Source organism: Drosophila tropicalis, unplaced genomic scaffold (assembly GCF_018151085.1).
Source record: "Drosophila tropicalis isolate 14030-0801.00 unplaced genomic scaffold, ASM1815108v1 contig_878, whole genome shotgun sequence".
Classification (NCBI taxonomy): Eukaryota; Metazoa; Arthropoda; class Insecta; order Diptera; family Drosophilidae; genus Drosophila; species Drosophila tropicalis.
The window spans coordinates 10,598,278-10,616,508 of NW_027173374.1; the positions used below are offsets into that span (position 1 = coordinate 10,598,278).

At 34.4% G+C, this 18,231-nt stretch overlaps 2 protein-coding genes and 3 long non-coding RNA genes across 5 annotated transcripts in view; 2 read left to right on the top strand and 3 right to left on the bottom strand.

Moving 5' to 3' along the window:
- Positions 1–18,231, top strand: part of Hs6st (heparan sulfate 6-O-sulfotransferase) — an 80,796-nt gene that overhangs the window by 54,655 nt on the left and 7,910 nt on the right. The window lies entirely within an intron of this gene.
- The window catches only part of LOC137583975 (uncharacterized), a 53,898-nt gene that overhangs the window by 20,188 nt on the left and 15,479 nt on the right, over positions 1–18,231 (bottom strand). The window lies entirely within an intron of this gene.
- Positions 5,683–6,179, bottom strand: LOC137583973 (uncharacterized). The gene is made up of 2 exons (XM_068299179.1): positions 5,999–6,179; positions 5,683–5,938 (listed from the first exon to the last, which is right to left on the bottom strand). Exons 1-2 carry the CDS (start codon positions 6,061–6,063, stop codon positions 5,749–5,751), a joined length of 255 nt encoding a protein of 84 aa, XP_068155280.1. The 5' UTR covers positions 6,064–6,179; the 3' UTR covers positions 5,683–5,748.
- On the bottom strand, positions 6,617–7,005 carry LOC137583974 (uncharacterized). Its single transcript, XR_011033453.1, has 2 exons — positions 6,919–7,005; positions 6,617–6,859 (listed from the first exon to the last, which is right to left on the bottom strand). It is a non-coding gene; the product is annotated as an uncharacterized lncRNA (long non-coding RNA).
- Positions 14,678–14,923, top strand: LOC137583976 (uncharacterized). Its single transcript, XR_011033455.1, has 2 exons — positions 14,678–14,733; positions 14,798–14,923. It is a non-coding gene; the product is annotated as an uncharacterized lncRNA (long non-coding RNA).

Consider the following 18,231-nt stretch of genomic DNA (forward strand, 5'->3'; position numbering starts at 1 on the left):
TCTAAAATGAAGGCAAGTAGACGACCTGCCATACTATGTGCTTGCTCACTTTTAATGAATGTTTTCACCTGTCTTTAACACAGACTAATTAGCAAAATTCTATATGTAATTAGAAATGGAAATCAAGTCTCTATTGTTTACTAAATTAGCAAAATTCTTCATGTAATTAGGAATTAAAATTAAGGTTAACAACTTTCTCTCATTATCTCTCCTTTATTCTTCCTCTCCCCCCTTAGTCTTTTAGTTCTATGTGTAAACATAAGGTGGGTGAATTAACATTTGATATGCGATTATTAATCATTTTGTCACCAGGTGTCAAAACACACACACACATAAAGGACCGTAAGGAAAAATCCCCCCTTAACTATCAAAGCGTTGCTACCTTTCTCTGTTATAGTAATTCATCAAAAACAAAAGTACTCAGAATGAAATATGTATGGAAGCTAGTATACACTAACTACCGAGTTCAGTGGGAAAACATATTCTCAATGTTTAATAATTAAAAGGCATTTAAATTACATGAAAGATGCACAAATTTTTGAATTTAAAATTCCTATCCGTGTATTTCCGGTTTATATACAACGGAAATTGGATTTAATGGCATATCAGGTCTCACTTTTCTTGTGTTGTAAACTCGTTTAAGCAGTTAATATACTCATTTTCCAAGTTCCAAAAAAAAAAGTTTTTGATTTTAATTACTTTTAATCACATCAGAGTATTGGATTTGTTGATGTTGCCTTCTTTGTTTCGTGTGCGGCTATTCCCACAGGCTCATTTATTATGTTGAAAGCGCGTGTATGTGTGAGTATGTGTTGCCTAAATTGAGGCTCATTTGTATTTACTTATTGGATTTGGGATTTCTGCTGATGCAGGGGGAATTGCTTCGTATAATTAAGTTTTGCCTTTTGATATATGTACAATGTATATTCTTCTGCTACCTGTCTATCATTTGGATTTGGCATCAGTCACTTTTTATGCAAATGTTTCTCTTACATGTGAGTGAGGAAGAAAAAAATACGCAGAAAGAATCAGAGGCGAATCAGAGACGTGACTCCACGTCTGTTGGGTAAAAGTTCAGCTTCTTCTTCATCATCTCATCCCTTCGTTGGCAACATATTCAAATGCATATTGATTCTGCGGTCCATCAGCTGGCTCTTCCTCATCTCCGTTTCTCTTTGCTTCTTGCTCTGCAACTCTCCATTTCTGTTTACAAGTGCCGCAATCATGATACGCATCAGCAAACGAATCTCTGGCCACCTGCACAACAAGCTAGGACGAAATAGAGCACAGCATCGCAGCCAATTCCCTTAGACCAAAAACAAATCTCCGACAAGCAAAAGTGGAAGAAAATTTGCATATTTTCCTTTTTGCTCGTTTTTGCACTTTGCTTTATTTTCGCTTGCTTCTTGTCCTTGTGCTTGTTTTTGCTTCGGCCATTTTGAACCCAATAATACCCAAGTTGATAATACTAAAAGGACCTTTGGTTGCGTTAATGACACCCACTATCCAATGTAGATCTGCAAATCGAAGCCATAGGAAAATGTCGACCAAGACGAAAACTACTTCTAAGAAGGGCATGATGAAATCTGAGTATGTGGATAACACAAATGAAGATTGACATTTTTTGTTAAGTTCTGTGAAGTCAAGCTGGCAAAGCAATTGGATTGTGGGTTTACCAAAAGGAAATTGAAAGTATCGACCCAAACAGTATTTCAATTCTATTTAAACTGATGGCATAGGACATTAAGCTTGCAATTTTTAAATCAACAATGCATCAAACTCTTGTTCTATAATATCAGTGTATGATAGACTTCATAACACAAACTCAAATGTTCAACTAGAGGTGTGAGGAGCAGCATAACAGAGTAAATTTTCAGAGTAACTGCCATTTTGAGCACTTTCTTTTACCATATCTCCACGCCGTATAACCTCTTTGTAAACTGCAGCTTTCGGACCTGTAGCAAACATGTGCTGCAAACTTTCATGTGCACGCCACAATAAATCAAAAGAGAGATAAAATTGCATCTACCTTTGGAACCCTCAGTAAGATTGACAAAATGTGCACTAACTGAACGTAGTGAACTCAAAACTGACAATGCACAGAGAACGGAGCATAATTAGATCGAATTGTCGTTCTTGTCCGACCATTTGAAATTGAATTTAAATGTCAGTTTCAGTCCCCAGCTCAGTTTCATTGTGAACCTCATCATTATCGGACAAAAGCGAAAAGACTTATTAATAATTGTTGAGACAACATGAAAGACATCATTTCAAAATGTATGCTTATGAAAAATAATTCGAGTTCTTAGCTTAAAAATATTTAAGTCTGTGATTATTTAATGGCCTTTCAATTATAATTCAATTTAAATTTGCAACATTGATTTATATAAATAACACAGGCCGACATGATTTTTGCTGACGTTAACTTGAGAGGTGTTCTTAACTAATTCGGGTACGCTGATTCTAACTGCATACTTGGTTTTTCTCCATCACGTCTAGATTTTGTGAAATCTGGAGATTTGGGGTTGGAAAATAGGCACCCAAAAGTATACTATAGAAAGTTTAAACAAAAATTTTCAACTTTTTTTACGGATTTTAGAATATTTTGTGTAAGAAAATTAGTTCTTGTTTGCACATATAACTAATAAACAATATGTTACACGCAGTAGAGTTCCATAATTCTTTAAAATTAAAAAGCAGACAATACTTGGAATTCCTATAGCATACTTTTTGGTTGAAATTTTACTCATTATAGAACTATATCCGGAGTGTAAGATATTATCCATTATAACAAAGAAATAACTCTTTGATATTTTGTAAATTCATTTTCAATCAAGCCTAATATATTAATAGGATAAAATAATAATGTTTTTAGTACAATATTATGCTTATATCATGGAAAAATATATTGCAAATTAGGTCATTTTGAATAATTTGAACGCATTTTTTTCGAAATCCTGACGTGATGGAGAAAAACTAAGTACAGGGCCGTGATTAGCAGCCCCCAATTACTATAGGAGACCTATTGAACTTCAAACACTTTTTCATGACCTCAAAAATGTCGGCCTGTGTAATTGATGACGAGATTAAGTAGCTTTAGAAAAGGTGAAATGTACTTTTAACTTTTTAATTATTGGATAATTGTAGTCATTAAATTACTCTGCAAAGAATTATGTCAAATATGTATCAAACTCTAATCCCCAAAGCAAATTGGCATAACTAATAAATTTATTTCATTTTAGTTTGTTTTGAAATTCCGCAGTAGCTTGAACAAACTTTTTGCTTTGAATCAAAGCAAATTGTATCAGCATCAACAGATATCAGTTTGCAGCTGAAGTTTGAGCAAATACATACATATGTACATGTATTTGATTGTATTGAAACAAAATGCCCAAATATAATCCTTTTTTGTGTACAACAGTTTTTGTTGCCACTCAATGTATGGTATGGAAAATTGAAATTGAAATTGTTTCGCCAAAGCTTTTGTTTGCAAACTGCATATGAAAATATATACATTTTGCTTTTTGTAGGGGTTCCATGGCATCCCATCCTTTTTGACGTCTTCTCTTGGCATTTGTGTTGCTTTTTGCATGCATTTTATCTTGCAATAAAATGTTCTCGTATGTGCTAAAACGATTTTAATTGTTTTTTCTTTTGGCATTTATCTGAGGCACTTTGTCTGATTATATTTGCCAAAGGCTTCACTTCACTTCTCCCCTTACCTTTTTGTGTTTCTTTTTGCCATAAAAGAAGAATTGCTGCATTTCATGTTCATTTTGTTTGGACAACTTGCGTCTCATAAATATTTATGAATATTTTGATGCAAAAATGCAATGCAGCATAATCAAAAGTATGAAAAAGCAGCAAGATACAGACACTAAATCCCAGTGCAATCAAATCAGTCAACAGACGCTAAGGGAGGGCAAAAACCGCCAACGGGTATTACAAGAAGAAGACAGCAAAGAGTGTGAAAATTATATACATCGTTGACAATGAGAACCAGCAGTAAGCAGCAAAAGCTTAAAATAGAAGAGGCAACAGCAATAGCAACATCATAAAAGACGAAAGTAAATAAGAAATTTTACAATAGCGCATTCACAATGGCATTTCCATTGGATTTTTAGAAGAGCGTGTTAAAAACTGACAGGGCATGGCGAACTTATAAAGGTAAAGCTCATAATGCAATCGAAATGTTGTGGAATTCTTTTGTTGTCATTGTTTTCATTTAACTTTCGCTGTTATTTCAAAAGGATGAAGTAGAAAAAAACAATTGAAAGAACCATAGTTCATTAATTAAGCAAAGCAATGCAATACTCTGCGTATACATGATATATTCGAAATGTGTAGCCTGCTTTTAGGCAAAACCCTAGAGACGTGTAAAATGAAATCTATTTAGACACTCTACCGCCTTGTCAAAAGAATTCAGTATATTTTGTTGAGTGCGAACACATTTAGTTTCCGAGTCTTTAACTCTCCTTAGCCAACATTCTGCTAAACAAAATGGCAAGACAGGATCTCTAACTAAACATGACAAGAGTTGTCAAAAACTTGTTCTTATTTTTGGTAAAATTGACTTTGTTTGCTGTCTTAACAACAATAAAAGCATTCTGTCAACGCAAAGCAGTGTTTGTTTGATTATACACTTGGATATCTGTATCATAAAAAGAACATTCTTAAACAAATGTCTCATGGTTTCTTATTTTTGCTCATCGTGATTCATAAATTATTTCATATCTCATTTCCTTTGCGTGATGCAAATAAAAGAACAAGAAACACAATAAATAATAATACAACTGCATGCACAGAGAAAAGCCGTGTCTGTCAGAGAGGGGTCTCTAGCTTTCTCTCCCCCCCTCTCTCTTTTTCTCACTATCTAGTTGTCTGTCAAGACAGCTAGCGGCAATGCAATAAAATTGCTGCTTTACTGGTTTATTATTTGGTTTTCTTTATTTTTTTGCCTTATTTTCTATCTTCTATTGCTGTTGCTGGTCGGTGGTAGCTCGGCCAAAGTCAATATAATAATGGTGCAAAACTGCAACTTGAAATTTTGTGCTGGTATTTTTCCTTTTTGAAGATTTAAGTTGCCTATTTATCATTTTTATCACTTCTTAAAGCAAAATATCAGATAGGATCATTTTTTCTTTGAAAGATGTCTCTTCTAGTTTAAAAAGCATGACCTTAGAATAAGTGCAGGTAAGCACCATAGAAATGTCCAACTTTTTTGCTAACACTTTCGAATTGACAGTTTTTTAAGTTTCTTTAACTAATTGACATACTGTTTGAAATAGCATATAGAAACAAAAACACGTTATTTCAGCAACAATAATCAGAATTCATTCCAATTACATACTTAACAGAGCACTTCACATTGAGTGTTTTGTTCATTGCCGCTTCGTTCGATTTTATTTGTGAAAATATTCACTTGATATGGCCAATCCAAGGTCGTGCGTGGTATTTGATGATTGTTCACAGCAAATAAAAATGACGAAACAGCAAAACAATTTGTTAACCAAATAAACTGCAAATGAAAAATGTTTGCTTCTTTGTTTGTGTAATGTGTCTAGAGAATGTTTTAACAAATTAACAGTTTTTGTTGTTTTTGAAAATTTAGTTTAATATCGGGTAAACTTGAATTGTTAACCGCTTGGCTTTCTTATAACCAATATCGTTTTAGAGTAATAATTAATACTGAAAAGATTTTTATTATTAACAAGTCAAAAACATATTAAGAATTAATAGTTATCATTCTCATTCTATGAATTGACCTGAACGACAATAAAACCAATTGGTGGCATAGCAAACTCCACCTTTTGTCCGAGCATCCCAATAGGCTGCTTGAACTTTCTCGCTAACAGAATCTGGTCTACCCTCTGGTAAAAAGAACCAAAACTCATATGTGGGATTGTAGGCCAACCTTTTAACTCCTGGCGGTAATTCACTATAATAATATTTTTAAAACAATTTTGGTAATTTATTAAATAATAGATGTAAATCTTACTCTTGATAGCTTCCTGGTACAAGCAGCAAGAAAACTGCAAACGCTATAATGCCCAAGTGGTTCATGTCTTTAGTGTTCAGGCGACGGAGAGTGAATAAAAATTTCTCGCTGTTGACTATTTTTTATGAGGCACACGAGACACGAGTTTGTTTGAACTGAGTGAGTGTGCGATAAGTAACTGTTTAAATTTTCGTTTTATTTGTCCGGCGTGTACATATTAAAAGTCGATGCATTTATAGCCAAATACCAATGGAAACCTTGTCGATAAGCACAGTCATGAGGGTACAATATCAAAAGCAGACAAAATTCAAATTTCATGGTTAATTTAATTTAAATTATCTCATGGCGAACTTTTTGAGTCAAAACATCTCATCCCGATATTTCCGTTTTTATAATAAATATAATTTTTATAATTTATTATATAAATAATAAATCAATTCATTTCATTCTTGATAATTGTTCCTATATTTCATTTGATGAACCCAAAAAGCGAATCCAAAGAGTATACACTATTCGTTATATGCTATGAAGACTAAACCTTTCTTTTAAGTTATTGTTTCTTCTTTCTTTTTTAACGCTATTATTCATAAATATTCCGATGAATACCTTGAATCTTAATTATGTGTATGTTCAAAAATTAATTTGTTTATTTACCATTTTACATTTACCATTCATTCAATGAATTCACCTGTTCTACAGTAAAACCATTCTGTAAAAAAGCAAACTCCTCCTTCGTTTTTAGCACGCTCATAGGCGGTTTGAACTTTGATGCTCACAGTATCTGGTCGCCCATCGGGCGAAAAGAACCAAACGTCATATGTGGGATTGTAGGCCAATTTCAGAACTCCGTCCGGTAAAAACCTTTAGTAAAATTTTATTCAAAGATGGTTTTTATGGTTTTATAATACTTTTAATCTTACACTTGATGACTTCCTGGCACTAGCAGTAAGCAAAGTGCAATCGCTATAGTGGATAAGTTGTTCATGTCTTTAGTGCTTCAGCTGACGTTAACGAAGAGTTTTAGTTTTTATACCGAGCACTTCAAGCGTAAAATGGAATGTTAAATTCGTTATAATAAGCTTAGGTAACAGAATAAATCAATTCACTCCACTTTTTTTAATTATTCTTATATTTCCTTTGATTAGCGCAAAATGTGAATTTCAAGGGTTTAAGCTTTTAATTATATTCTATAAAAAGTTAACCTGGTTTAAGCTGTTTGATTATATTGTCTTTTTTATAGCTATTATTTTTGTAACATTTAGATTAATACGTCTTTATAATGTAAATGTTCAAACAAAATTTTCTTTTATTAATCATTTTATTTTGCCCATTTATTCAATGAAATCACCTGTATCACAAAAGAACCATTCTTTATAATAGCAAACTCCTCCTGAGTACTTAGCAAACTCATAGGCTGCTTGTACATTGATGCTAACAGTATCTGGGGCACCTTCAGGTTGGAAGACCCATTTGTCATGTGTGGGATTGTATTCCAATTTTAGAGCTTCGTCCGGTAAAAACCTTTATTAAAATTTTATTTAAAGATGGTTTTTATGGTTTGATAGAGTTTTAATCTTACATTTGATGACTTCCTGGCACCAGGAGTATGCAGAGTGAAATCGCTATTATGGCCAAGTTGTTCATGTCTTTAGTGCTTTCGCTGATGTCAACGAATAGTCAATAAAAGTTTTTTCGTGTTTTTTATACCGAGCACCCAAAGCGTGATATTGAATATTATAGTCGCTATAATAAGCATTGGTAATAGGATAAATCAATTCATTCCAGATTTCATAATTATTCTTATCCTTCATTCAATGAGTTATAAATGTGAATTTCAAGGGTATAAGCTATTCTTTATATCTCATGCAGACTTAACCTTGTTTTCCAATTTTTATAAATTGCTCTCAATCTACATCATGGCCAACGCCTCGTATGAGTAATTTTATGTTTTTACATTCTAGCTTCAACTTTTTAGCATCATGTCTTCATACACTAACCGAAAACCCTTTCTGGTCAAATTTATTGGATAAACACTGTGAATAAACACATTATGAACATAGAAGAGTGCCAGTAAGAGAAAAAGCTCTTCTTATAGTTGGGTAAATAAATAAACACACAAAAGCGGACGACCCAGTCAAATAACAGAAAGGAATAGACAATGCAAAGGAGCATGAGAGTGCGTGTGTGTTGGTATATGAATATGTGTTTAAACAAAAAAAATACAACACCACTAACAATTGAATGCATCAGGAGACAATTGCATGCACGTTTTGTAGATTTTTGTGGAACGCCTTCCTAAGCAAATATGTATATGGTTTAGTTTATTTGTTTTAGTTATTTGTGAGTCTTTGTGTGTGAGTGAATGAAAGTGGGCATCAAGCACGCCTGTGCACTTTACCTATATTCCATTCACACACTGAAAAAAAATATTATGAACCACAAATCTTAACAAGCTTGATGAAAAAACATTTTTAAATTCATGTCAGTAGAATGTTGATGACTAATAAAGATTAATTTGAAGTCATAAAAAGATCGATGTTTAGTGAGCTTTAGATTTTTGTACAAGTGTAAAATAAGTTTTTCATGGTTTTTTTTTTTTGTTCACTATTAACGTGAGGCTTGCGTGTGTTTGGGGACTGCGGCTGGGGGCATGTGGGTGCAAGCCAACTTGTTGTCATTTGTCATGATTTGTTGCGGTATTGCATGCAATGGCATAATAAGCCAAGCGAACACATTGACACAAAATCTACTCTTCTTCCCTGCAGCTTTTCCTTCTGCGTCACCCAATCTGCTTCTTTTACGGTAGTCAACACTCATACGCCTCGTTGCACGAGTTGCTGCACGACTCGCTTCATTGTTGTGGCATATTGTTTCACATTTTGAATAGCACCAACAGCAACAACTAAAGCCACAGCAACAAAATATGCAAAAACCAACACACAGAACGTGTCTGGCATTTTCGGATGTGACATTGCTCTAGATACTGAACCAAAGTATCTTCTGGCTTTTGTCTATAGCAATGTATAAAGTGCTTAGAATTTAATTAAATTATAATTGGATGCTTTTGTGCAGGATGCATTTTGTAGTGGTATAGGATATAGAGAATGCGCACAAAATCCTGAAAGTTGACTAAGTTTAGCAGTAGTTAAGTTGCAGTTGACTTTTCAGTTTCAATTATTTTTGACCAGACCGAAAATCTCAATTACGTGAACGTTCAAGTGGCCTGTTAGGGGCACTCATAGACTTCAAGCAAACAAATAAACAACTGGGCGTATGAGTAATGCCCTAAGTGCTTTTTGTATGCCCTTAGCCTTTGAAAAGACAAATGTCCATGGGGTATAGAACGCTTAGCAGCTTAGCCAGGGAGACTTTTTCCGGTTCTGTTGTTATTTTGTTATTGTTGTTGTTGTTTTCTCTCTTGCTTTTTGATTAAAGTGCGAACATTTACCAAACAAAAGCTAAAATCAAATCAGCTGAAAAAAAGGAAAAGAAAAATATAAAATATATATAAAGGAAACAAAGGCACAAAAGACCACTTTTTATGCGTTTGTTTGTTTGTTTTTTTCCCCGTTCCCCTGCCTAACATTTTCTCATTTCAATCAGCATTTTTCATGAAAAAGAGAAGGAAAACGCCAGGAAAATTACTTTATAGAAAAACATTTGACCGTTTTTTTTTTTTTTTATATTCTTGCGTCTGCCTGGCAACAAAATTGAATTGTGGCCAACAAAATGAAAATACCAGACAAGATAGTCAAAAGTTAAAAAAATATGGTGAATTGTGTGTTTAAGCGGCGTATAAATGTTTGAATTATTATTGGCAGGAACTATGAATTTATATTGCCAGGGTAAAAATGAAATAAAGAAACCGACGCTGTCTCTTAAAGTGTGCTTTATATGTATTAAATTTTACCAGTCTGATATAAAGTTTCGCAAAATCCAAACTCCTGCTTTAACATTATGGTTTGCTTAACCTAAACTTGTCCAAAATCTTTTTCTTTAATTCAATCTTTTAAGCCATAGTCATACCCTTATCATAAACTGCCTTTGACATCTGGTTTCCATCATGCCAAGCAACTTGGCTTTAATTTAAAATTTTCTCTCTGATTTGCACACTTCCTCTTGGAAATAGCCAACAACTACAGCAAGGGAGAAAAAATGTAGGAAAAAAATAGACTTTCATTTAAATTTACGCGCCAACTTGTGTATAATAAAGGCAAATATGAAGCCGAGAAAAAAAGAAAATTGTAAAGTCCAAAAGTCCACTTAACAGGGGAAACTGTTGCCCTCAACATTTTTCACCCTGACTCTCTCTTTCTCTCTGTGTTTGTGTGTGTGTGTGTGTGCATTAAAACCATTTCCAGGCCCTTGCTCATTAGCTTTAAACAAAAAAGTAGCAAAAAGGGAACCACCACCGCTTCATCTCCGTCTAGCTCCTGGAGCCCTGTCTGAGCTTGTGGCCCATACAAAATATTTTTCACATTTTTATGACTGTGACAGCATCGCCAACGCCCACCACCACCTTTGCCACTTGCCACTACCCACACAAAGCCACCAAACAATTTTTCCAAGAGTTTATGAGCGTGAAAAAATGTTTGCTAGTTTAGGACCTTAAGTATAAACTTGCATATTTATGTCCTGCGCAGAAAAAGAACAGGACAATGACAACAAAAAAAGGTAGCAATTAAAACGCTTCTGGGGCCTGTTACACAAGCTTATGCAATGAAAAGAAAATGCATAATCTATTGGAAATTGTTGGCTAAAAAAGAAGTTCAATAAAAAGAAAATCGTAAATGTGGCTATTGATTTACTTTATCATCCATTTCAAGCCATTGCACTTCGTTTCACTTCTTCAAACTTAATGCATAAACCGAAGAAATCCTAATCGAGGCAAAAAGTATGTGAAATGACAGGCAACTTTGTTGAATTAAAGTTGAAGTCCGATTAAAGGACTAGAGATGGAAACCGCAACCATTCATTTATGTAAAAGATTCTAAGCGAAACCAATTGGGGACACCGGCCTATGTTTAATACATATTTGACTTTGGAGGACTTTACATCCTTATTATAGATTCGTTTTGATTTCATATTTACCGCTTAATTCATGTCACGCAACCATCTCTAGAAGCATTACCATTTGGTCTTCGTTTCATTTCGCATTAGGCTAACCATCGCATCAGTGCGCTTCATTGTGTTTTATTTTGCTTGCTTATGTTGTTGTTGTTGTTGTTGTTGCTGCTGTTGGAGTTTCTGTTGGTGTTATCGCATGTTAACACTTCATGTGAAATGCTAGCCAGTCTTTCCATGTATTTTTGTGTCCCTGTCGGTGTTTCTGTCTCTGCTTGTTGTCCTCATCATCATTGGAATGACCTTTGTATAACTGTGGGCATGTCTCTCTGTGTGTGTGTAAGTGTGTGGATATGTCTGTGTGAATCCCCTAACACGCTTAGTTAGTTTTTGCCTCTCCATCTCTCTCACACTCACTTTGCGTGCAAAATGTCAAAATATATTTTACTTGAATTTATGGTCATTTCTCCACCTTCCACCACCTACTTCCTTTTGATATTCTTTTCTCTTCTCATGTGCTTGTGGGATTTGTTTCTTTGCTTATTTTTAGGGATTTGCACGCTTATCACACACACACACATACACTTACAAACGCTTAGATGCCATACCCGTAGACAGATTCGAAAATATTATGCCACATTTCATTAAAACGTAGCACACACCCACACATACCACCACAACCACATCCACATCCTCTCAAAATGCTTTACAGCCACTTAAAATAGATTAGCTTTCAACGTTTTCTCTTCTTTGTTTTCTTATTTTTTTGTTATTTCACCGGATAGTGAAAGGGAATAGAAGAAATTGCATAATAAATTGCCTAGCCATAACTCTAGTTTGCCCTTTTGTGCGGCTCTTCAATGTCTGTGAATAATAGAAAATCCATTGAAAACATAAGCAACTGTCAATGATTTAATGCTTGAAATCACAGGACTAACAGCAACAGGAAACTACTTTACGTGACATTTCAGGCAAAGTTCAAAATGCCTTATACACAATTTGATAAATGAAATGGCCTTAAGCACTTAACACCACACAAACATATCAATAGGCAGCACATCCTACACAAAAAGTTATAAAGGAAAAGGCCAATATTAGAAAATTAATATTCAAGTCGAAAGATTCAAATGCGGCTTAGTCACACCTTTTGCCCTTTATGAAAATGAGTTTACATCACTTTTGAAATACTCTACGATTCATTGTTTTCGCACTTGAAAGATCAGTTCGCATTTCTTTTGGTATGTAAAAGCAAAGGAACTAACACAGCTTGTCAATTTTGAACAAAAAGGTCACTTTACACACATGTAGTCCCACCCACCACCTGCCACTCGCAATCATCATCCTCATCATTGCCTTCATCATGACAGTCCTTGTGCCTTTAACTTTTTTCCACCATTCCACCAACAAAAGGGCAAAAATATTAGCCAGCACTCAATCGCTCAACTGAACAGAGCAATAAAAAAAGGGTCGAAAGAATGTAAAATGGTTTGTTTATTCAAATTTCTTTTAGCTTTGCGAATGACGCAAGAAATTTCCAAATCTAGTGTAAATTTTGAAAATGCAGTAAACTTTAATGAAAAGCCTCTCATTATAAATTGTAATTAGAGTTTCAGTTGGGTCTTGTTATCCTTACTCATTTATGAAAATTATTACTTTATTGAATTCAAGACTGAAATTTAAGGTTCTATGTACACACATTTGATTTCAAGTTACCCGAAGAGAGTATGCTTTATGAATAAAAGCTAGTCGAAGACTTCTGTCTATTTATAGCAAACATATTCCTCGGCACCTGCTGAAAAGCTAACAGAAATGTTTTGAATATCTTAACAAAATGTTTATGTTTCCCGTCTCTACATCTCCTGTTTCTCTTCCGCTTTGCTCTCTCTCCTTTATTTTGACTTGAATAAAAGAAAAACATTTTTGTGTATTTATCTTGTGCTCGGCACACATAACAATCGAAAACCAAATGAACAGCAGCTTCCACTCATACATACAAACATACACATACAAATAAGGAATGCCCTGAAAAGTATGCTATAAAATATTTACAGTGCCTTTGCAAATGGCGTGACTTGGAAATTTGTGCAATGCTTCACATCCCTGGCCATTGCCGATGTCAGAAATCAGCCCCGCGGCCTCAAAATTCAATTCATGTTTGGTAATAAGCGCATTGGCATGCTAAAATATCATAAACGGACCAAATGTTATGCGCACAATTTACACAATTTTCATTGTGAATTTCACTCACAATCAAGCCTGAATTTCAAATTTTGTAATAAAATGCAGTTGTAGTTTTTGGCCTCATTTATCACCTGCATATATGTGTCTGTGTGTGTGTGTGTGTACGTATAATTTTTTATATTTCCGTTTTACCAGGGTTAGAGCTAGTTAAGCTTATATGTATGTATATATATTTATGTGACTGTATGTGTGTGGTGTATGCTCAATTGTTTACCTGCCCCCAAAATGTGGAATATTTGAATAGTCCTCTGGCTAGCCAATTGTGCTCACCAACACTCTCTTGCCCCTCCCTTCAATTGGCTGTTTCGCTCTGCATCCTGACGTTAGTGTGTTGGCCTTTGAGTTGACCACTGAAAAAGAGGGCTAGTGCTATCAAAAGCGGATGCTCTTAAACCATTTATTCAGGATATGTCTGATGACAGTTTAAGACCATAACATGCAGTCGTCTAAAGTGATGTTTTAAGGTTATGCAAGTCAAAATAACTAAATATAGCTTGCTGCTAGCAATAACGAGCGGTCAACCTGCTGTTCTTGTTGTGGTTAAAGCATTCATGAACTAAACTATCTATGCTTTCAGTGAATTAGAAGTAAAGAATTGGTCTGGAATTTTTCAAAAGCTTTAATTTTTGTTTTTCTACATCACAAACCCATTTTTGCCTGCGTTGCCAATCAGCCAGAGGCCATGACTAATAGCCATGAACAAAACAATTCGATTAGCTTAACTAAATCATAGGCAATTGTAGTGGAGTCCATTTCCTCTCTGATTTTCATTTCACCCCCAAAAGCAATGTTTGCTTCAAAGGAAACTTTTGGTGTGTTTCACCTCCACATTGCCGCACTGCCAGTGTTTATCCTTCTGCACCTTCAACCACTAGGGGTCGATACCAATGAAGGCGGACGTACGTATTCAAACGAGTTATCCCCTTTCAAATCTCTTTCATTTCCTTTGGCCTTTTAGCCTGTGGTGAGAATGAAGTGCGAGCCTGTATGCCCTGCCATGAGGCAACTTGCTCTGTGCCCTACTACAATGATCCTGGCTGTTACTTTAATAGAATTTGTAAACTCGGCTGTGGCTGTCGATTTGGTTTTATACGCAATGATAACACCATGATATGTGTCCCCTATACCGAATGCCATAAAACCGACACTAAAAGTAGTAGAAGACGCCTACCATTTGAAGTGGCAAGCAAGGAGAATTTTGATTTAGATCTTAAATCGGTCGAATCGAAAAGTGTGAAATAGTCTTCAGCTTTTTTTCCAATTTGCAAAACGTGTTAGATACACAGTAGCATTCGTCATGTCAGCATCAAATAATCAAAAATTTTTAATTATAAATACAATATTTGCATTCATTTTGATTTTCCCGTGTCTCTTGTGGGCGCAGGAGTTAGAGAAGGGCGTGGAATATGGTGAATTAAAGAAGAAAACACGTAAGCTATTACATTTTGTGTTGAAAACTATACAAAAATATTTTATAATTCTATTTTGATTTAGTTTGCGTTGAAGATATTTTAGGTTCTAACATCATGTGTTATTAAACTTTCCCCAATGGAAAATTAATTGAAAAATGTCTATTGAGTGTTGTAAATAAAGCGATAAACCATATTGTATGTTAGTCTATGACACGCCTCTCTGTATTTTATAACAAAAACACCCGCCCAAGCACTTACTGTTCTGGTTTTCATCAATTTACATGCTGCTGCAAATTTTTACGGCTTTGTATTCTTGTTGTTCCGGTTTTTCGAGGTTTTTATGGGACAACAACCAACCAACATCAAATTGTTGTTTTGTATCTTAAGTTACTCTCAGTTTCTATTTCATTCTTTGTATTTTTTTTTTTTTTTTTTGCTTCTTTGTCTTTCATTTTTAGCACAAAAGTTTTATTGTTTATTTTTGCTGTACTTGAAATTTACGACTTTCATTCTCTCATTCAGTGCTGACACAGTTCTTTAAGGACATTTCCTTCACATATATACATATGTATGTGTGGGTGTATGTATATATGTCTATATATGTAGATCCCCGAGTTCATAAAGCATACAATCTTAAATCTGAATTCTTGACTCCGTTGGTCGAATAAATATTAATTTAGTTGCTGTTACTTTTGCGGTTTTTTTTTTTTTTTTGTTTGCACAAAACTTTGCTTTATGCTGGAAAATTATGAGTTTGACATCAAATTAAATGGTTTCGTTCAGAAGTTGAAGTGATTTTATTTATTTTTTATTGCGACTTTTTCATTTTAGTCAAATGAATTGCAAAGATAAACTCACACAAATTGACAAATTAAAGATGTTTTTAACTTCTGTGTGCTTGGGCCAAAACTGAAGTCTATTTGCAGTAAAGTGTAAATGCTTTACAAATTCAAATTAATTTCAAATTTATATAGTTTCATTTAAATATATCGATCAAAATTAATGAAATTTTAATTGACCGAGAGGCGAAAAGATACGTTTCCCCTCATGTCAAGTTACACATTAACTAGCACTAAATTGACAGCTGTCGAATGTTTGTTATTGATGGCCTACCTTTAACGTTTTTCTTTTTTCATTTTTAAAAACTTTGAAGGTTTGCAGATGTTTGTACTATTATATCTAGCCCAAGCAGGCTTCAAACTTGCCACAATTGTCGGCTCATCAATTGTCAATTAATGTCAGTATATCAGATGTAACGGACAGTACAATGATTATTTAGCTGCTTATAGAACTTTTAAGACCAGATCTGAAATCCTCTTTAAATAAAGACTTAAAACTTTTAATGTGCATATAATTTGATTTGAATTCACATTAACAATTTTATATTATGTATATTAAATTACATATTGCCAAAACTGTTTAGTCATTTATAAACCTAACAATCAAATGCATAAGTTATGAACAGCAAATACAATTCTTTAAAATTCAAAATAAAACTAAAAATGGGAAGTATATGTAATTTATTTTTTTCCATTTCCGTTATTTTGAGCGACTAAGTACCATTAAATGTTTAGCACTTCCGCTGCTAGTAGATGATTGTTAAATATTTAACAATATCCCGAAACGTACACAGTCAACCAGATATCTCTACTGGGCATAAATTTCTAACAAATTCGCCACAAAATGATTACGATTATTATATATGTATGTATGTATGTATGTATATACATATACATATACGTATGTATGTATGTGAGTATTATAATGCTGCCAGCAAGGACCACAATAGCAACAACAATTTGCTGTCCATTTCAATGTAATTTTTATGGCCAGAGCATAAAAAGCAATTAAAGCGGTAGGCAAAGTGCTCACACACATTTACAACCACTCACACACACACACACTTACATACTCATGTGGATTGTAAGTGTATGTGTGCCGAGGAAATTGTTATAATATTCTTTTTTATTATTGGCAGCCATTTTAGTTTCGTGATTCTCTGAGCCGACAAAATAAAATTAAATTACCCATTAGCGGTAGATTTTCGTCCCATGAAATGCAATTTGTTAATTTTATGATAATTTTCATATATGTATGTATACATATTTGGTAAACTGAACAATTGTAACATAGTAATTAAATTCCATATAACATAGTTGATTCAACTAACATGATTCTTTGGGGCTTAAGCAATAGCTAAGTTAGAAACTTGTCGGGTTTTAGTTCTTTTTGAGCCAAAAAGTTTTTGCGCCCAATTCAAAATGACCAAAAAGTTTACACGCATTCATGCACACAGACACACACACGCAGCATAGGGCTTTAAGATAAGAATTGGCTTGAACTGGCCAAACGAACATTCCATTGTGTCCTTAATTTCTTATGACCGACCACCGCCATCACCATCATCATCATCATCAGCCGTCTGCCAATTGTTTAATGAGCTGAGTTTCTCAAGGCTTGTTGTTCATTTTGCTGCTGCTGTAGCGTCGGTTCCGGTTCTGTTGGGTAGTTGCGTGTTTTTGGTAAGCAACCGGAAATGGGTTAGATAAGCAACAACACAGAATGGCCAACAGCCAAGTGTGGGTTAGGGTGTGTGGTGAGGAAAAATTCAAGAAAAGTTGCCACATTTTAATCGAGAAACTTTTCATCTAGTTTGATTGCATTGAAGAAAGAAGCAGAAAACTATGTTTGAGGTTTTCTTTTCTTTTATCTTTCCTATTGAAGGCTGTCAAGACAATTTTCAGCCAAGACAACAACATTGCGAAATGGTCCGGGTTGTATTTACGCTAATTATAAACTTATGATGGGCCACTTTTCGCAATCTGCAAATCTCTGAATAAACCCAAAAAGCCTACAATTAGGAACGCTTGACAAAGTTTTCGGTTAATGAGAAAATTAATGAAACAAAAACCTTATGGAGACAAAAACTTTATGACAACGAATGTTTAATGCTCTTTGCAGTGCAATACTCTGAGGAATGTTATTGGAATTCCTGTAGACTACATGGATACCCGCAATCCAATTAGAACAAAATTATCTTCAATAAATTCTCACATAAAAGCCACAGCCCAGAAGTATGCAACAGTATTTAAAGAATGCACATTTCAGAAATTCCTTCTTCAGGCGCTCACACATTTCACTTACAACCAAACCAAGTAACGTAAAAACGTTTCTCACTTTTAAAAGCATAAAAAAGGACAGCAGAAAAAATCCATCGTTCAATTAATAATAAGTGCTGAATACGTGTAATGAAAAAAGAAATGTGCACATTTCATTGGGCAAACAAAATGGCTAAAGAAAGGTGGTTGGAGAGCAGAATCATCTTTTATCATTCCACAGGACACGAAGTACGTCCATCCACTTGTGTTGAGCCCAAAAATTTACATTTAATCCTGATCCGATGTGCATTTAATTAATGCCGAAAACAAATACACACAGCAAATACACACAGACACCCACACAGAGCACATGCTTAATGCCATTTTGCAGCCAATAAATTTTATTTTTTAAGCCTGT